The 21,826-nt window shown below is 41.2% G+C and overlaps 1 protein-coding gene across 2 annotated transcripts in view; it reads left to right on the top strand.

Annotated features, from left to right (window-relative positions):
* Positions 1 to 21,826, top strand: part of ADAMTS17 (ADAM metallopeptidase with thrombospondin type 1 motif 17) — a 336,180-nt gene that overhangs the window by 228,322 nt on the left and 86,032 nt on the right. For both annotated transcript variants that reach the window (XM_045795391.2, XM_087856712.1), the window contains exon 15: positions 3,893 to 4,013. In XM_045795391.2, the coding sequence (XP_045651347.2) occupies positions 3,893 to 4,013 (121 nt within the window). The remainder of the gene's footprint in view (positions 1 to 3,892; positions 4,014 to 21,826) is intronic.

The raw sequence follows: 21,826 nt of genomic DNA, 5'->3' as shown, positions 1-21,826 counted from the left end.
GGACCACATCTTAATCCAGTCATCTGTTGAGGGTCATCTCGGCTCCTTCCACAATTTAGCTATTGTGGACAATGCTGCTATGAACATTGGGGTGCATATAGCCCTTCTCTTCACTATGTCTGTATCTTTGGGGTAAATACTCAGTAGTGCAATTGCTGGATCATAGGGTAGCTGTATTTTTAACTTTTTGAGGGACCTCCACACTGTTTTCCAAAGTGTCTGTACCAACTTGCATTCCCACCAATGGGGTAAGAGGGATCCCCTTTCTCCACATCCTCTCCAACATTTGTTGTTTCTTGTCAATTTTTGCCACTCTAACTGGCATAAGGTGGTATCTCAATGTGGTTTTGATTTGAGTTTCCCTGATGGCTAATGATTTTGAACATTTTTTCATGTGTGTGTTAGCCATTTGTATGTCTTCATTAGAAGAGTGTCTGTTCATATCCTCTGCTCATTTTTTGATTTGAATATTTGTTTCTCATGTATTGAGTTTGAGAAGTTCTTTGTAGATCTTGGATACCAGTCTTTTATCTGTAGTGTCATTTGTAAATATCTTCTCCCATTCCGTGGGCTGCCTCTTAGTATTTGACAAAATACAGCATCCTTTCCTGATTAAAACCCTTCAGAGTGTAGGGATAGAGGGTTCATTCCTCAATTTCATAAAAACCATCTATGAAAAACCTACAGCGAATATCATTCTCAATGAGGAAAAGCTGGAAGCCCTTCTTTTAAGATCAAGAACACGACAAGGATGCCCACTCTCGCCATTATTATTCAACATAGAAGTCCTTGCAACAGCAATCAGACAACAAAAAGGGATAAAAGGTATCCAAATCGGCAAAGAAGAAGTCAAACTGTCTCTCTTCGCAGATGACATGATACTCCAAATGGAAAACCCAAAAAACTCCACCCCCAAATTACTAGAACTTATAGGGCAATTCAGTAATGTGGCGGGATACAAAATCAATGCTCAGAAATCAGTTGCATTTTTTTTTAAAGATTTTATTTATTTATTTGACAGAGAGACAGCCAGTGAGAGAGGGAAAACAAGCAGGGGGAGTGGGAGAGGAAGAAGCAGGCTCATAGCAGAAGAGCCTGATGTGGGGCTCGATCCCACAACACCGGGATCACGCCCTGAGCCGAAGGCAGACGCTTAACGACTGCGCCACCCAGGCGCCCCATCAGTTGCATTTCTATACATGAACAATGAGACTGAAGAAAGAGAAATTAGGGAATCCATTCCATTTACGATAGCACCAAAAATCATACATTATCTCGGAATTAACCAGAGACGTAAAGGAACTATATTCTAGAAACTACAGATCACTCTTGAAAGACATTGAAGAAGACACAAAAAGATGGAAAAATATTCCATGCTCGTGGATTGGAAGAATAAACATAGTTAAAATGTCTGTGCTACCCAGAGCAATCTACACCTTCAGCGCCATCCCGATCAAAATACCAATGACATTTTTCAAAGAACTGGAACAAACAGCCCTTAAATTTGTGTGGAACCAGAAAAGGCCCCAAATCGCCAAGGAATTGTTGAAAAGGAAAAACAAAGCTGGGGGCATCACAATGCCGGATTTCAAGCTATACTACAAAGCTGTGATCACAAAGACAGCATGGTACTGGCACAAAAACAGACACATAGACCAATGGAACAGAATAGAGAACCCAGAAATGGACCCTCAGCTCTTTGGGCAACTAATCTTTGACAAAGCAGGAAAAAACATCCAGTGGAAAAAAGACAGTCTCTTCAATAAATGGTGCTGGGAAAATTGGACAGCTACATGCAAAAGAATGAAACGTGACCACTCTCTCACACCATACACAAAGATAAACTCCAAATGGATGAAAGACCTCGATGTGAGACAGGAATCCATCAAAATCCTAGAGGAGAACATAGGCAGCAACCTCTTTGACATCGGCCACAGCAACCTTTTTCATGACACGTCTCCAAAGGCAAGAGAAACAAAAGAAAAAATGAACTTGTGGGCCTTCATCAAGATAAAAAGCTTCTGCACAGCCAAGGAAACAGTAAAAAAATCTTCTTCAGTTTTCTTAATGGTCATTTTTGGACCAACCTTTCTCAGTATTTAGCAGATCTTCAGGTCTTCACTGAAATGTATTGTTATGCTACCATTTTTGGACACACAACAGTGATTTTTCTCATAATTCTTCCCTAAAGAAATGAAGGGATCCCAGGATGAGACCTTGGGACTGCTGCTTAGGAAGAACACACACTTGCTCTCCATAGAGCATTCCACAATGCGGTGGTTCTCTGAGTGTTGTCCCAACCAGCAGCAGCAGCAGCATCACTGGGAACTTGTTAGAAATGCACATTCCCGGGGAGCCTGGGTGGCTCAGTTGGTTAATCATCTGCCCTCAGCTTAGGTCATGATCCTAGGGTCCTGGGATCGAGCCTCTGCATCGGACACCCTGCTCAGCTGTGAGCCCACTTCTCTCCCCCCCCATGTCAAATAAATAAAATCTTTTAAAAAAAAGAGAGAAATGCACATTCTCAGACCCACCCAGACCTACTGGGTCAGAAACACTGGGCATGGGATCCAGCAGTCTGTTTTGATAACCCTCCTAGACAGGTGGACACATATTCCTGCTGCAGAGCCAGCGCCAGGGCGCCGGGGTGGCTCAGTCGGTTAAGTGTCCCACTCTTGGTTTTGGTTCAGGTCGTGATCTCATGGGTCATGAGTTGGGAGCCCTGCATTGGGCTCCATACTCAGCGGGGAGTCTGCTTGAGTCTCTCCCTCTGCTCCTCCCCCCACTTATGCTCACTCTCTGTCTCTATAAATAAACAAGTCTTAAAAAAAAACCAACACTACCATCACGAAGCAGAGGATTCTGATTAAGTGGTGAGCCGTGGGGCCAAGAGGAAGTTGCTGTTCAGCCAGCTTGCTCCACGCCCTGCCCTGTTGGAGTGGGGTGCAAGGAGGGAAGCACCTTGCTAGCACCCCTCCAAGCATCGTGGGAAGGAGCAAAATTAACTTGGCCTGAGTTATCTGGCTATTGACGCCTTTCCTGCCTGAAGCACTAATCCCTAATGCAGGGCAATGGGGAAACTCAGTCTTGTTCTGGAAGTACTTGCTTCAGGGGGGAAAGTGGAACACTCAGTGTTCACTATACTCTAAAGCTAGGTATGTTGTTTTGCAGAATGTAAAATTCTCATGCATTTGTTTTTGAAGGAAAAACAAGAGTTCACAGCTTTTCCCCACTTTTCATGAACTGACTTGGGCTGTGCTGCCCAGAGCCACTCAGGGTCAGGTTACTCTTCTCTGACCTCACCCATGCCTTTTTGAAAGGTTTGGAGGACAGGGGTCTTCTTGGGCTAGGTCTCAACGGAGAAGTGGAGGGGCTCATTCCCAGCCATGTCTGAATGAGCTTTGGGCTTCCTGACCTGAGTAGAAAAGTCAGTGTGGCTTCTCCACGCTGCTCTGCTGGCTGTTCCAACCAAGATAGAGGTGCCCCGTGCAGCCCCAAGGGAAACGTGATTCCTGTGAAGTTGTGGTCACCCTGGAAGGTGTGTGGGAGTCAGAGGCGTGGCCTGTGCCTCAGGGAGCGCTCGCAGGGTCAGGCTTCCGGCCTCAGTGGGACTTCTGAGGCCTTTTTTGCCTTTATGGCCCCCTCCTCTCTAACAAATAATAAAATATGTGTGACAACTATGTGGGTATAAAGACAGATATACTACAAGTTGGATTCTATTAATTTTTTTTTCTTTTCTGATTTTAAAATATTTTCTCAGGCCTCTGGAAATATGGTGGGCCCCAGGCACCACGCTTGCTGCTCCTATGGGAGAAGTCAGCCCTGCAGAGATTCTCTTAGAAAATCCCTCTGAGTCTTAATCCTAGAATAACCCCACCCTTTTGTCATTCAGAAAATTGGCTGTGATGGCATCATCGGGTCCGCGGCCAAGGAAGACCGGTGTGGGGTCTGCAGCGGGGACGGCAAGACGTGCCGTGTGGTGAAAGGAGACTTCAGCCACTCTCGGGGCACAGGTGAGTGTGAAGCCCAAGGGCGAGGGGACCCTGGCCACTCCTGGGGGGATGAGTGAAGGAGAAACCCAAGGGACAGCCTACGGGTGTTTATATATTTTATTTCCTTTGCCCAAAGCCAAGGATCGCATGCCTTCTCTGCACTTCGTCATTAAGGACTTGTCGACGATGGATAGGCAGCCTGGCACGTTGGTGTCAGGATTGCTGAAAGGCAAAGAGAAGGCGTGTTAGCCAGAATATCTTGAGGTTCCTAGAAGTGAATAGTTTGCCTGTGGAGTTCAGTGGCGCTGCCCTGCCCAACCAGCCCCCCTGAAGCTTCACGTCAGCCTGTCTTCTGATGGGACACCTGGCCATGTTGTTTTTACCTATAGATGGAAGAGGTTTTCTCTGAGTTTTCTCTCAGTTAAAGTAGGACAGCATTTACACACATGCCTAAAATTCTCATAAAGCCATTTGTTCTGGGAAGTCTGAGTTGCCTCTGCCGACCAAACACAAAGTAGGGGAGTCTCCTGTTTCCCAAATGTAGACCTCCCCCAGCGCTGTGCTTAGAGAGGGACTTCAAAGTTCAGCCGACGGGTCTTCTTAGTCTTTCTGCTTGATCCACCTGCACAGCTGTAGGCTGCTTTGCCCAGAGGTGGGAGATGGTTTCTGATCTCCTGTCCTGGAGGACACCAGCTTATGATGGCCAAGGCGGTATGCGGGTTGATACTTATGTAATGAGAGGAGCAGGAGGCCAGCAGGTCATCTGGGGACAGAGCTCTTCTCAAAGCCTTAGTGAGCGTCCACTCACTCAGCATCACCAAGAGCGACATCACCAAGGTAGCTTGTTGGGTGGATCTGAGCTGAAAAGCCTCTATTCTAGTTTGAATGATGGCTTTGGAAAGAAGCTTTTCAGTTCAGTTTTACCCCCACAGAGAAACAAAATCACAGGCAGTCCTCTCTGTCCCACAGAACAGAGACCTCTGGGACTAAGGCCGAGAGAAGAAGTCTCTGTATGCTCCCCGCTCTCTACATGGATGGGAGACCTGGTCTAGAGGAAACATTCCTTCTCGGTACCTTCCAGAAAAGGCAACCTATTGCACAAACATTTTGCAGGATCTCGTGACAGCAAAACCAGACGCAAATGCAAGCACAAAATTTAATTTTAAAATGTCACTTAAAAATAACATTTCAGGCCAGGTTTCTGGATTTTAAAGACAGGTGCCCAGCCTATGCAGTAGGAAACGTGTGAGAATCTGTGCTTGCTGCTTGGCTCCTGAGATAAACTGAGGAAGGTAACACTAGAGCAAGTCGGTTTGTGGGGAAAGTGCCCTCTGAAGCAGTGTCATCGAGGACGGTAGCCACAGGCCACTTTAGTCTATTCAAATTTTAATTATAATGAAAATTAGACAAACTTGAAAATTCAGCCCTCAGTCCCACTAGCCACATTTCACGTGCTCCATGGCCACATGTGGCTAGGGGCTCCTGTGCCAGACAGCCCACAGAGAGGTTTCCATCACTGCAGAAATTTCTCGAACAACACTGCTCTGGAGCTTCGGTGATTTCTATTTGTGTTGACATGTCTGAGGCCACTTCCTCTATTTGGGCCCCAGATCCAATTCGCCATGAGACTTTGACCTTGCCTAATGTGCCAGCAAGGGCAACGAGGAACAAAACCTCTGCAGTTGCCAAGTTTTACTACTGATTTAAAAAAAAAAAAGGAAGCGTTAGAACCCTTTATTTACATCAAATGTGCTGAGCTCTGATAAACTGAACTCACTACAGTTGCTCCCTTCCATGGAAGGCAGGTCGAGCACAGACACGCCCTCTCCTGCCCCCTGAGCAATTCACTGGAACACTAGGCCGTTTCTGCCACACACCTCTGAAAACCTCCACTCCAGGCAACATAGCAGCTCACTTCCAAGAGAACCCCGATGGGGCAAAAAAAGTTCTCTCTTTTTTCCCCTGGAGTCTAATCCACTTGACCTTTGATCTCAGCATGAGTGGATCCATTCCTCCAATCACAGGAACTTTTTTCCCCTTCTCTCCCCTTTCTCCGTTCTGATGCATGAGTCCCGTTTGTGTACGGGAGGAAGGTGGGCGGGAATGTGCAGCCTTCCTCCTGGGGTGATCAGGATTCTGGGGTTCAGACAGCCAGTCTGCCATGGAGGGACAGTTGGCCATCGGAAGCCTCCTGGGGGTAGCTGTCCCACCCTGGCTTGTGGTGTCTGTGCCTCCTTCCAGCTTCTGGGGCACAAAAACCTTAGTGATGTGGTTTTGGAATGTAGGTGAGGTTCAGTGGGGTGAGGTCTGGAGCTGACGACCAGGAAAGATTTCTTGAGACATCTTTGGTGCAAAATGGTGGTTTTATTAAAGCATGGGACAGGACCTGTGGGCAGAAAGAGCTGCTGCACCGGGGTCTTGAGGAGTGGCTGATTATGTACTCGGGTGTTGGGGGAAATAAGAAAAAGGGAGGTTTCGAAGAACTTTCATATGCTAAAGACGACCAGCCTACAAGATACCAGAGGTCTTGCCATTGTCAGGTTAAGGTTGTTTTCCCCACTAGCAAGGTATTAACATTTTGTTGGGAGGTTCCTGGAAGAATGTCACACATGTTCCACCCAGGAGTTAGGGGTGGGGGGACGTTGCAAGGTGTGGGCTTATGCTTTTTCCTCAGCTTGTCTTTTCCCTCATCATTAGCAAACCTTCAGAGAAAGATAACCAGCCGTTATCCTCACCCACCTGGAAAAGTTCTGTCCTTCTCGCCAGATGTCACACCTTTGTTCTAAGTCTAAAGCCATTTCTTCCAAATCCTCACCAGGTCTGTGAGCAGAAGCTCCTATCAGTGTGGATTCTGCAATACTGAGGCTGTGCGTGAAATGCTAACTCACACATGAATGAATCACTATTTAATATAGTTTTGTCAAACACAAACCTGTAATCATGGCCTGACATTCTGGAATGTACATATGCGAAGATACTGACAAACGGTCCCCCAGTAAACATTTATTTGACACTACTACGTTTTAAGCGTCAGATGTGCAGAAGTAAAAGTAAATGGCTCCCAAGTCGGTCACCTCTGAGGGAGGGTACCCCCAGGCAAGTAGCCTGCGTCCATGTGTGAGGCAGAGGCAGCTCAGTGGGGGTGCTGTGGGGCCTCAAATTCTGATGGGGTGCCTTGCCCAGGCTGGCTGAAAGATGAGGGTGGTCCCTGAGCCATAAAGGACAAGCAGACATGAACTGACAGTGCGGGTGGAGGAAGGACATTTCGGGCTGAAGAGTATAAAGTCCCCGGGGTCACAGAACATCTGGGTGACTCCAACTGTATTGGTCAGAGTGGATTCACTAATCCTGTCAGTTTAGATAGAAAGGTAACTTTTCATCTGTGCCCTAGAAAGACTGGGAGAAGGAGGAATGTCTTATCACCCTTAAGAGTAAATATCAAAAAGAAATGCCACCAGAAAGATAACAAGTAACCAAATGCAGGATTTTTGCCCAGTTATATGAAGTCCTTACCCTTGCCTGAACTCATCTGCATTTTTTTCACCTAAATGCTTGAGCTGAGACTCCAGAGAAGAACCACACAGGGCCAGGGTCCATACCTCCTCAGGATGTCCCCCCTCTTGTGTCCTTGAGAGGTCACAAACAGCGAGTGGGGATAGGGCATTCTGAGTGTAAGCTGTTTATTACCCCCTGGCCTATTGACTTCCGACTTTGAATAACCAAGGTCCTTGGCAACTCAACTATTGAAAGAACCTACTTGAATGGCTATTGTATTACGGCTCTGATGGATGGGCTTGAACATGCTCAAGCCTTTGTGTTCAAACGGCTGAGTTTTTTAATTTAGTAGCTTGAAAGTTCTTGGTATGATGCTTCCACTTCATTCATTAAAGGGTCATTGTAACTATTCTACCTTGGTTCTGTGCTCCTCCTCAGTGCTGCAGAGGTGACTAGTCACCCCTGAAGTCACATGGAGAGCCATCCATGGCGCCTCATGGGTTCTGAATGCTTTGCACTTATCCTCAAAGAGAACCTTCTCAAACAATGAATTCTTAAAAGGGAAGGTGACGTGATCTATCCCTTTTAAGTGTTGGTAGATCCGCAAGTCACATATTTATTCAATAATTACCTTTAGACACTCTGTCATGTGCCACGTTCTGTTCTTTGGGTGTGGGGTATGGAGGTTTTATGGGGAAAATTTACCCTATGTGATGACAAACAGTGACTCTTCCCTCCACCGTGATTAAGAACTACAGTATCAGTTCCTCAAATGTGCATGGAAACCAATGACCATATATTTCTTTTCCTCAGTCAAGAATAATCTTTGTACGAAGGTGTCCACATGTGTGATGGCAAAGGCTGTTCCCAAGTGTTTCTCATGTAAGATGTTTGTGTATCACGTGCAGTACTTGAGGTGACGTGTCTGGTGTGGGATTCTTTCCTTGCTTCCATGCCTGAATGTTTTCTGAGCGGAGTCAATGGAAATGGGTCATGCATGAAGCCATGGATAAACACGAAGGCCATTTGTCACTTCTGTATAATTGATGTTTAAGACTGCTGGCCAAAAAGAAAAAACTGTAGAATAAAACCAATTTTAAAGCTATAAAATGTAAAGAGTTACGAGATCAGAGACCAGACAGAAACTTGTGTCAGTATGCCAAGGGATACATCCTCATTCTTCTTGGCCACACCTGGCTCTTGGGCAGAAAATGCTACGATGTGCCAGAGAATTTGCCGCAGTGACCTGTTTTTCCATAGGGAAGTGTCCGTATCACAGACTTGGACTTCCCAAAGGGCAGGGGGTCACATCCTCATGGTCTTCATACTGAAGATAATGTCATGGCCTTGCTTTGGCTCGCCTACACTGACCTCATGTTCTGGGAACTGAACAAGGAAGGGTATTAGTCTGGCCCCATGGGCTTCCCAAAAAATGAGGTCTTTCCAGTGAGACCCAGAACAACCCTCAGGGGTAAACATAAAGATAGTAGTATTCTCATAAACAACTTTGTTTAAAAAAAAAAAAAAGCAGGGGAAGCTATAAACTTATATGAAAGCCTCTTCAACCATTTTATAAGGCAATCACACACATACACCCACACACAAAAAAAATAGAGCTTTGAGTTTTGTTTTGTTTTGTTTTACATGTTTGGTACAACCTTGTGAAAGAGTTCCAGGCCACATAGCCAAAATTTCACCTGCATTCCATCACAGTACACTACCAGTGCAATGGTTTTCTTCCAAAGACAGTTACCACTCCTAAAAACACAAGGGGAAAGTGTGACCACATCATCTAAAAAGCAAGTCTACCTGGGGAAATTCAGACAAAAAGTATCTTGCAGGGGAATGTGTTTATAGCCCGGTGATTCTAACTGTTCAGAAGATTTGAGATAGGTTTCAGGTCAATATCACATTGACGTTCTTTCTGACTTCTTGTCCTGACAGCAAACATGGCATGTTCTGCTAGAAAGATGGCAAAGGCATTGAATGTTAACCATGGCTTCTTCATGAAACCAAATCATGTCCCCCTCTAACTGGATGTCTCCTGCTTGATGGCAGAGACTAGAATGGAAAATTATTCTGAAGATAAAGTCTTGCCTACCCTACCTAAAATGTGACTTTATCTCGTGAATTCTTACAGTCCATCCCCCCTTTAATTATTTTTCATGCCCAGTCAACATCTGGTACCTGGTATCTGCCTAGGGGCCATCTAGTATGAGGGATGACAAGGTGATTTGGGACTTGGTGATGGGCCTCCTGCCATTGCTGACCACTCTCTACACCAACCTCAGCACAGGCTTTGAGCTGTGAGTCAAAAGAGGGGAAAAAGGACAGTGAAGTAGAGGTGATTTCCTTGGTTTGTGGACTGAACACCTACCTGCCTTTTATTTCAGGCATTTTCTCTTTCATTAGTTCTCTGCAAATCTTAGCAAGAAACGTTAGCAGAACCCATGCATGGCAATGACTCCCCTGCCCTGTTACTCAGAGGTCACCCGAGGATGAGCCTCACCTGATTGTGCCTCTACCCTGAGCTTTTCACTGCTCATCTGCTCTGCCCCCGGCATACTTGAAAGAGGGGAGGAGACAGGTGCCTTTTCGGTGCTCCTACTTGTGCCAAAGTTAAGTTTAAACATATATGTGGTGACCATGCATAGGTTGCAAATGTACTCCCTTGCTGTGGGATGTGGAAAATGAACGAATCTGGATCTTGGCGGATGCATTCATTGCCTCTGATTGTAGCAGCCTAGTAATACTAACACCAGGGTTTCTTAGTCACAAAATAGGAAGATTCCACATAACAGCGGCTTTTTTTCTGAGAAGAATTCAGCTCCCCAAGCAGATCCTGTTCCCAGGTCAGTTTTGTAGCTGAAATGGAGACTCCTCCCCAAAAAGATTTCCATCACATTGACCCTGAATAATTTTGTCTCTGTTTTTGACATCTCACTGTCTTGTATGCCTAGAATCCAGTAATTCTTCAGACTGCTCCAGAAAGAATGAACTTCTCTAAGAGAAATTTGTGGTACAGAGTCCACTGCTGTAATCCTAAAAGATGTGTTCTGTTTTTGTTTTGTTCTGTCTTGTTTGCTCTGTTTGGTTTTTGGTGGCCAGACGTTTTAAGTAGAAAAGCATTTCCAGAGCAAAAACTGTTTTTAATCAGAATCCTCTGCCCTCCCCCCGCCCCGCGCCCCCATGAGGACTGAGCAGAGCAGGGACCACAGGCAGGCTGTTGGGGCGAGCCAGTGTTGCCATTCCCCACAGCAATGGGAAGTGTCTGGAAGGAATCACACTGGAGGACCACACCCCAGTTGGTTAAAGTCATCCTGCCTGGGAATCAGGATCAGGGCACACTAAGTGACACAACTGCCCTCAGACCGAACTGTGTTTACATCTGTGGAGTCTCCCGAAGCATCAAGTAGAACTTGAATTTGTAAAACTTTTGAAGCTGGATCTATAGTGACAACACCCAGGCATTTGCTGTCAAGATGGACAGACACTGCTAAACTTGCCGTCCAAGATGGCCACTTGAACAACAAGTGTTTCCTCTCTTACCAACCTCACCATAAAATGAATGAAAAGGAACTTACTAAGGGATACCTGGGTGGCTCAGTTGGTTGAGTGTCCGACTCTTGATCTTGGCTCAGATCTTCAGTTGTGAGGTCAAACCCCACGTTGGGCTGCACACGCAGTGTGGAGCCTACTTTAAAAAAAAAGGAAAGAAAAGGAACTTATGAAGAGGTTTGAGGGGAACAAGGACATCTCATATGTACAGGAATCGGAATAAATAGACTTGGATTTGCCACAATAAACAAGACACCATACAAAAGCCCCCCCCCCCCCCCGATCTCAGTGACTTAGCACAGAAGTTTATTTCTTTGCTCATGCTGCACGTCCAACATGGATGGTAGGCGGGTCTGCATATTTGAGCCACTCATGGACCTGCGCTGACAGATTTTGTTCAGATGCTGACCAATCACCTTGGCAGAAAAAATGGAACACAGCAAAGCAGGTCCTGATTCTCTTAAAACTCCTATGTGCACATCATTTTCACTCACATTTTAAGGATCAAAGTAGGTCACATGGTCACACAGTTTAAGAGGGCAGGGAAATGCATCCCTATCATTTCCAGAGGAAGACCTGGAAATAGTTGGTGGCCAGCACCACAACACAGCACATGGAGAAAACATTTCGCTGTTTCAGTTGTCAAGCACCCAACAACGGCTCCCTGTCCCCCAGCTGAAAGCCAGTCCTGATGGTCAGCAAACTCCACCCAGATTCACAGAGACAGCCCATCTGTGGATCCTTCTTGCGAGAGTCTGCAACACAAATGGGAGAGACTAAGGTAACCTGAAAAGATGACCCATGAGAAAAACAAGATCACTCCAGTAATAGAAGTGCAAAATCTCTACCAACTAGTCTTAAAAATATTTGAGATGCAACGGTATCCATAAAACTAGTATGGAACAAGAAGAAACCCTCAGAAAACAAAAAGATCTCAAAAGTATGACTCTCAAATTAAAGACATGTGATAAAGGGCACCAAAAAGAAATGACAGATGACAGACAGAAAAAAATGTTCACAAAAAGTCTAGTAAGTAAAGAGTTTGAGTTCAAAACACATTAAGTATATGTTAATAGGTACTGAGATATCCCTTTAAAATTCCTGCTGATCAATTACATAAAAATCAAAAGCCAGTAGAAAAATGGGCAGTGCTTCTCAGCAAGGCAGTTACCTGAAAAGGAACTTCAAATGGCCAATCAATATGTAATAAGATGCCAAGCCACATTGGTAGTGAGAGAAATGAAACTTAAATCTCCCACATAATATTTTTTTCACCTATTGAATTAGCCAGTGTTAAGAAGATAGCTAATTTCAAGTATTTAGAAGTCTATGAATAAACAGGCAACCTCGTAAAAGGTTGGTTGGCTTCTATATTAGTCAAGCAATTATGGGGGGCAATTGAGCTATCCATGTAACATTTCAGCTCATGTATATTTGACCCAGCAATTCTCACAGCTGATCAGGCAGGACATCGTGTATGTGCACAATGATACATGTGCAAAGCTGTTCATTACAGTTACTATTTCTTTAAGTATCTTCATTGAAATATATTCCACATACCATGAAATTCACCCCTTTAAAATGGGCAATTCAGTGGGCTCTTAGTACATGTACATAGTTGTGCAACCGTCACCACAATCATCCTAAAAAGAAATCCCACACTCACCTGCAGTCATTCCCCATCTCCCTCCTACCCCAGCCCTCAGCATCCAGTCTCTAGGTGTGTTTCTTTGTTCTGAACATTTCATAGAAATGGCACATACAGTATGTGGTCTTTTGTGACTGGCTTCTTCATAATGTTTTCTAGGACCCACCATATTGTGGCATGTATCAGTGGCTTCATTCCTTTTGTTGCTGAATAATATTCCATTATATGGTTATACTACATTTTTTCAAATACATTCATCGTTTGATGGGTATCTGAGTTGTTTCCACCTTTTTTTAGCTATTGTGGATAATGCTGGTGTGAACATTTGTATGTAAGTTTCTGCGTGGACATGTGTTTTCATTCTTCTTGGCTATATACCTAGGAACGGAGTTGGTCGGTCCTATGGCCATTTTGTTTAATTTTGGAGGGGAACTGCCAAACTCTTCTCCAAAGTGCCTGTAACATTTTACATTCCTGCTAGTAATGAACGACAGTTCCGTTTGCTCCACATTCATTATAGGACTTCTTCTTGTCTATTGTTTTGGTTATAAGCATCCTAGTGGGTGTGAAGTAGTATCTGATGGTGGTTTTGATTTGCATTTCCCTAATAACTAATGATTTTGAGCATCATTTCATATGCCTACTGCCCATTCATATATCTTCTTTGGAGAAATGTCTATTAAAATCCTTTGCCTATTTTTGTATTGGATTATTTTTCACTTTAATATTGAATTATAAGCTTTCTTTATATTTCCTAGATATCTTATCAAAGTGATTTGTAAACATTTTCTTCCAGTGTATGGGTTTGCTTTTCACTTTCTTGATGGTGTCCTTGGAAGCACAAAGTTTTAAATTTTAATATAATCTACTTTTAATATAATCTTTTTAATATAATCAAATAGAATCTACTTTTTTGGTAACAAAACAATGCTTGTGCTTTTGCTGTCATATCTAAGAAACCAATCCTTAATTCAAGGTCATAAAAATTTACTCCTGTGTTTTCTTCAAGAGTTTCATAGTTTTAGCTCTTAGGTTTAGGTCTGTGATCCATTTTAGGATAGGGTTTTTTTTGTCTGGTTTGAGATAGGAGTCCACCTTCATTCCTTTGTATGTGGATATCCAATTATCCCAACACTGTGGAAAAGACTATTCTTTCTCCATTTAATATTCGTGGCACCTTTGCTTTTAGAAAGTCAATTAAGGATTCATTTATAGATTCTCAATTATATTCCATTAATAAACATGTCTGTCTTGGGGTGGGTGGGTGGCTCAGTTTTTGAGCATCCAACTCTTGATTTCAGCTTAGGTCATGATCTCAGAGTCATGAGACTGAGCTCTGCATCGGGCTCCACACTTAGCATGGCGTCTGCTTGTCCCTCTCCCTCTGCTTCTCCTCTTTCTCTCTCTCTCTCAAATAAATACATAAATAATTTCTTTAAAAAGATGTCTGTCTTTATGCCATTGCCACATTGTCCTCATTATATAGCTGGCTAGAAAACTTTTAAATAAGTAAGTGTCAGTTCTCCAACTTTGTTCCTTTTAAATATTGTTTTGTCTATTCTGGGCCCCTTGCATTCCCATATGAATTTCAGGATCAGCTTGTCATTTTTGGCAAACAACAAAAACAAAAAGCTGGAATATTTATATAGGCCGTGTTGAAGCTGTAAATCAGTTAGTGAAGTATTCCCACTTTAACATTAAATCTTTTCATCCATGAATATGGAGTGTCTTTCCATTTATTTAGATCTTCTTTAATATCTTTCAACAGCGTTTTGTAGTTTTTGGTGTAGAAATCTTGCACATCTTTTGTGAAGTTTATTCCTAAGTATTCTTTTTGATGCTATTTAATTCAAGTTGTTTTCTTAATTTCATTTTGAACTGTTCAACCCTAATGCCTAGAAATGCAGTTGATTTTTGTATATTGATCTCATATCTTACAACCTTGCTGAACTTATTTTAATATTTTAGTGTATTCCTTGGGATTTTTCTATATGTAAGATCTTGACATCTACAAGTAGAGATGTTTTTACTTCTTCCTTTCTAGTTTGGATGCCTTTTAAAAATCTTTCTTGCCTGATCAACATGGAGAGAACTTTCAGTACAATGCTAAATGAAAGTACCAAGAGTGGACAGCCTTGTCTTCTTCCTGATTTTAGGGGGAAAGCATTGAAGTATTTCACCATTAAGTCTGCTGTTAGCTGTGGGTTTTTTATAAGTGCTGTTTATCAGGTCGAGGCAGTTCCCTTGTATTTTTAGTTTGTTGAGTGTTTTTATCATGAAAGGGTGTAAAATTTTGTCAGATACTTTCTCTGAATCTATTAAAATGATCTTGTGGTTTTGTTTTTTATATAGATTACATTGATTCGTTTTTACATGTTAAACTAACCTTGAACTCCTGGGATAATCTTATTTGATCATGGTATATAATCCTTTTTATATGTTGCTGGATTAGGTTGCTACTATTTTATTAGTTTTCTGTGCATATTCATACACAAGATAGCACTGTTTCTAACAGCAGAAAATTTGAAACAACCTAAATGTGTATCAGTAAGGGAGTAATTATGTAAACTACAATTTAAATGAAAAATTAAGTAGAGCTACACACACTCACATGGATAGATCTTCCAAGATATATCATGTTTAAAAAAGTATAATATAGTACAATATTTAGTCATAATGTTTCTCCTAATGCTTATGTAAAATATAGACAAATATAAATATTTTTAATTTTCATGGATATATGTGTATAAATAGTAAAATATCTGAATGAATATACACTAGACTGATAGTGGCAGTTCCCACAGGGAGAGGAGAGGCATTAAGAGATTTACGTATATTATAAAATCCTTATGAGAAAATATACACATGTGTTTGTATAAATTTAAAATACATAAATTTTTACAAAAATAAAAATTAATTCACTGATACACATAAACCTGTGTCCTAACAATTAAAAGTCCTGCTAGCCTATGAAGCTGTCCTGTTCTTCCTTAATATACAAGCTTACTACAAGCAGCTGCTACAATTAGAACTTGTGTCACTTAAAAATTAGTAATTTAGAAAGAAAATCAGAACAGGATCTATCACCATAATAGGAAAGGGATAAAAGATGAGAGAACAAGTGAATTAAAAAAATACCAGCAAAATATTGCCAAGGAGAAGATGAAAATTGTGACCAAATGTTACTGCCATAAATTCCAAAAACTGATTAAACAATAGCCTCTATAAAACCAGAACTCATAGCTAAGATATAAGACCTCAATGAAGATACAGAGGGAGATGAAATACGACTTGGCAGAGCTAAGGAAAGATGTCAAGGAAGAACTTGAATCCATCACAGAAACCAAGTCCACATGGAAGCAAAGGAAAGTAACATTGCTGAGAACACAAGAAGAAGCGTGGAGGACAGGACTGAGAAAAATGAGCAGAGCAAAATGGAAATAACAACGAATCAAAAGGATAAGACGTCAAATGAACACAATGGCAGAAAAAGAAAATCCAGCATAATTTGGTGTCCCCGAAGAAGAAAACCAAACAAATAGATAAAAAAAAAAAAAAATATATATATATATATATATATATATATATATATATATATATATATTAGTATAATAATAATAAAGCCTCATGTCCCAGGAAAAAAATTCTATTAAACTATGACTAGCCTAATATTTATCAGATTTTAAAGGTAAGACTCTTATAAGTATTCAATCCAAATTTTAGGTAACCTAATAAAGACATCAGCTTGGCCTCAGTCTTCTCCTCACTGACATTCAGTGGAGCAACTCGTAACAGTGGCCTCAGAGAAAGAAAGTGTGAGCCAAGACTTTTATACCCATCAAACTGACATTCAAGTGTAAGAACAACAAACAATAATTTTTTCCTATATTGCATTTCAGAGAATATAATTCCTACAAGCCCATCTCATAGAGCACAAACTTGAGGCAAATAAGAATTTATTGAAGAAACTGGCAGAGGGACACAATGAACACTAAACTTTCAGGACTAAGACTAAAACAGCTGCACGAATTATCTTAGCAAAAGATAAATGTTATAATGAGTACAACGTAGGATTCATACAATTAAAGTTGAAAGTAAGATGGAAGAATGTGAGGCACAGTGTAATTATGCTGATTTCCTCATCTTTTAATATCCAGGGATTAAAATACTTCACTTACCAGCTGACAAACCATATAATAGAAATATAAATTCAATTAAAGGTTTACAGAAAAGCATCAGGATAAAAAAGAAATAACAGTTAACTGAACTGTATTGGTGAAGGAAAAACAAAGCTAAGATTAACTGACCCACCCACCATGTTAGCCATAACCAGTGTGATTACAGTTCAAATGCCCTGAGGTCTTTGGGTTTTTTGGGAAAAAAAAAAAAAACAATATGATGATCTCAGTACATGCAAAGAGGCACTTCATTATTTTTTTTAATATTTTTTTATTATGTTAGTCACCATACGGTACATCCCTGGTTTTTGATGTAAAGTTCGATGATTCATTAGTTGCGTATAACACCCAGTGCACCATGCAATACGCGCCCTCCTTACTTCCCATCACCACCCTATCCCATTCCCCCACCCGTCTCCCCTCTGTAGCCCACAGTTTGTTTCTCAGAGTCCATAATCTGTCATGCTTCATTCCCCCTTCTGATCACCCCCCCTTTCTTTATCCCTTTCTTCCCCTACCGATCATCCTAGTTCTTATGTTCCATAGATGAGAGAAACCATATGATAATTGTCTTTCTCTGCTTGACTTATTTCACTTAGCATTATCTCCTCCAGTGCCGTCCATGTTGCAGCAAATGTTGAGAACTCGTTCTTTCTGTTGGCTGAGTAATATTCCATTATATATGGACCACATCTTCTTAATCCAGTCATCTGTTGAAGGGCATCTCGGCTCCTTCCATGATTTAGCTATTGTGGACAGAGCTGCTATGAACATTGGGGTGCATATGGCCCTTCTCTTCACTACGTCTGTATCTTTGGGGTAAATACCCAGTAGTGCAATGGCTGGGTCATAGGGTAGCTCAATTTTTAACTTTTTAAGGGACCTCCACACTGTTTTCCAGAGTGGCTGTACCAACTTGCATTCCCACCAACAATGTAGGAGGGATCCCCTTTCTTCACATCCTCTCCAACAATTGTTGTTTCTTGCCTTGTCAATTTTTGCCATTCTAACTGGCGTAAGGTGGTATCTTAGTGTGGTTTGGATTTGAATTTCCCTGATGGCTAGTGATTTTGAACATTTTTTCATGTGTCTGTTAGCCATTTGTATGTCTTCATTGGAAAAGTGTCTGTTCATATCTTCTGCCCATTTTATGATTTGTTTATTTGTTTCTCGTGTATTGAGTTTGAGAAGTTCTTTGTAGATCTTGGATACCAGTCTTTTTTCTGTAGTATCATTTGCAAATATCTTCTCCCATTCCGTGGGCTGCCTCTTAGTTTTTTTGACTGTTTCCTTGGCTGTGCAGAAGCTTTTTATCTTGATGAAGGCCCACAAGTTCATTTTATCTTTTGTTTCTCTTGCCTTTGGAGACGTGTCATGAAAAAGGTTGCTGTGGCTAATGTCATAGAGGTTGCCGCCTATGCTCTTCTCTAGGATTTTGATGGATTCCTGTCTCACATCAAGGTCTTTCATCCATTTGGAGTTTATCTTTGTGTATGGTGTGAGAGAGTGGTCAAGTTTCATTCTTTTGCATGCAGCTGTCCAATTTTCCCAGCACCATTTATCGAAGAGACTGTCTTTTTTCCACTGGATGTTTTTTCCTGCTTTGTCAAAAATTAGTTGCCCAGAGAGCCGAGAGCCCATTTCTGGGTTCTCTATTCTGTTCCATTGGTCTATGTGTCTGTTTTTGTGCCAGTACCATGCTGTCTTTGTGATCACAGCTTTGTAGTACAGCTCGAAATCTGGCATTGTGATGCCCCCAGCTTTGTTTTTCCTCTTCAACAATTCCTTGGTGATTCGGGGCCTTTTCTGTTTCCATATAAATTTAAGGGCTATTTGTTCCAGTTCTTTGAAAAATGCCATTGGTATTTTGATTGGGATAGCATTGAAAGTGTAGATTGCTCTGGGTAGCATGGACATTTTAACTATGTTAATTCTTCCGATTCATGAGCATGGAATATTTTTCCATCTTTTTGTGTCTTCTTCAATGTTTTTCAAGAGTGATTTGTAGTTTCTAGAATATAGTTCCTTTACGTCTCTGGTTAAGTTAATTCCAAGGTAACGTATGATTTTTGGTGCTATTGTAAGTGGGATGGATTCCCTAATTTCTCTTTCTTCAGTATCATTATTTGTGTATAGAAATGCAACTGATTTCTGAGCATTGATTTTGTATCCCGCCACATTACTGAATTGCTCTATAACTTCTAGTAGTTTGGGAGTGGATTCTTTTGGGTTTTCCATGTAGAGTATCATGTCATCTGCGAAGAGAGACAGTTTGACTTCTTTGCCGATTTGGATACCTTTTATCCCTTTTTGTTGTCTGATTGCTGTTGCAAGGACTTCTAGTACTATGTTGAATAATAGTGGTGAGAGTGGGCATCCTTGCTGTGTTCCTGATCTTAAGGGAAAGGCTTCCAGCTTTTCCCCATTGAGAATGATCTTTGCTCTAGGCTTTTCATCGATGGTTTTTATGAGATTGAGGAATGTACCCTCTACCCCAGCACTCTGAAAGGTTTTAATCAGGAAAGGATGTATTTTGTCAAATGCTTTTCTGCATCTGTTGAGAGAATCATATGATTTTTGGCTTTTTCCTTCTGGATAAAATTTATGACACTGATAGTTTTGGCTGGGGTAGCAATTCTCATATCAGACAGATTGGATTTTAAACTAAAGACTATAGTTAGAGACACAGAAGGGTACTATATTATTCTTAAAGGTTGTATCCAATAAGTGGATATGACAATTATAAATATATATGCACCCAACAGGGGAGCAGCAAGATACACAAGCCAACTCTTAACCAGAATAAAGAGACATATAGATAAAAATACGTTAATAGTAGGGGACCTCAACACTCCACTATCAGAAATAGAGCACATAAGCAGAAAATCGACAAACAAACAAGAGCTTTGAATGCCATACTTGACGAGTTGGACCTCATAGACATATATAGAACACTACACCCCAGAACCAAAGAATACTCATTCTATTCTAATGCCCATGGAACATTCTCAAGAATAGACCATGTTCTGGGTCACAAAACAGGTCTCAACCGATACCAAAAGACTGAAATTATTCGCTGCATATTCTCAGACCACAATGCTTTGAAATTGGAACTCAACCACAAGGAAAAATTTGGAAGAAACTCAAACACTTGGAGAGTAAGAACCATCCTGCTCAAGAGTGATTCAATAAACCAGGAAATCAAAAATCAATTTAAACAATTTATGGAGACCAACGAGAATGAAAACACAACGGTCCAAAACCTATGGGATACTGCAAAGGCAGTCCTAAGGGGAAAATACATAGCCATCCAAGTCTCACTCAAAAGAATAGAAAAATCTAAAATGCAGTTTTCATATTCTCACCTCAAGAAGCTGAAACAGCAACAGAGGGACGGGCCTAATCCACACACGAGAAAGCAGTTGATCAAGATTAGAGCAGAAATCAATGAATTAGAAACCAGGAGTACAGTAGAGCAGATCAACAGAACTAGAAGCTGGTTCTTTGAAAGAATAAATAAAATTGACAGACCACTGGCAAGACTTATCCAAAAGAATAGAGAAAGGACCCAAATTAATAAAATTATGAATGAAAAAGGAGAGGTCACAACCAACACCAATGAAATTGGAAGGATTATTAGAAACTTTTATCAACAGCTTTATGCCAATGAATTAAGCAATCTGGAAGAGATGGAGGCCTTCCTGGAAACCTATAAACTACCAAGACTGAAACAGGAAGAAATTGATTTTTTAAACAGACCAATTAATTATGAAGAGATTGAAACAGTGATAAAAAACCTTCCAAAAAAGAAAACTCCAGGCCCGGACAGTTTTCCTGGGGAATTCTACCAAACATTCAAAGAAGAAATAATACCTATTCTCCTAAAGCTATTTCAAAAAATAGAAACAGAAGGAAAGCTACCAAACTCATTCTATGAGGCTAATATTACCTTGATCCCCAAACCAGGCAAGACCCCATCAAAAAGGAGAATTACAGACCGATTTCCCTAATGAATATGGACGCCAAAATTCTCAACAAGATCCTGGCTAATACAATCCAACAGTACATTAAAAGGATTATCCATCATGACCAAGTGGGATTCATCCCTGGGATGCAAGGGTGGTTCAGCATTCGCAAAGAGGCACTTCATTAACTTCAATATCTCTTCATTAACAAAAGCTCTTACCTACGATAAAAGGGAACTTCCTTAACCTGGTAATTGATATCTGTCACATTATCACAGCAGACATCATTTTCAATGGGAAAACTTTGGAGGCATCCCTGGGAACATCATGAATAAGGCAAGGATACCACAATCTCTCGTTGCGTACAACATGCTTTTGTAAGTTCCAACCAGAACAGTGAAAGGAGAAGAAATTAAAGCCATAACGATTAGAAAGGAAGAAACAAAACTGTCGTATGAGCAGATGTTTCAGTTAAATTTATAGGAACCCAGCCAAAATATACAAATTATTATAAATAATTAGAGTGTTAGAAAGGTAGTTAAGTAAGTACAAGATATATCTTATTAGAGACACATACTTTCTATAGCCTTTTGTAACTTGAATTTTATACCTTGGGCACATACCGCCTAGCAAAACTCCAATTATTTTAAAGTTGTCCCTGATCTTTGAAAACTCCATACAATATCCTTTTCATGTAAAATGATGTATATATTTTTATATGCATTAATAGATGCTGAAAAAGTAGTCACTAAAATTTTGCTTTTTTAGGGATAATTTCTGTAGAGCAACGTGGTACAGGTTCATTTTGGTTTTTTCCGTTCTGTGGTTTGAATTATCGTGTACTATTTTTCTAATAAAAATACGGCTAGTTTTACTGTGAGAAAATGAGGAAATAAACCAACCTCTCAAAAATGGATATTTCCACAATCTCTACATAGCTGGGCTCAGAGATCTCTCCTGTTTAATGCTCCCCTGCTGACTGTGATGATC

The sequence above is a fragment of the Ursus americanus genome, chromosome 28 (assembly GCF_024610735.1).
Source record: "Ursus americanus isolate L20-20 chromosome 28, mUrsAme1.1.p, whole genome shotgun sequence".
NCBI classification, from domain to species: domain Eukaryota; kingdom Metazoa; phylum Chordata; class Mammalia; order Carnivora; family Ursidae; genus Ursus; species Ursus americanus.
The sequence above is the reverse complement of the archived record's forward strand: the minus strand, read 5'-3'. Positions and strand labels throughout refer to the sequence as shown.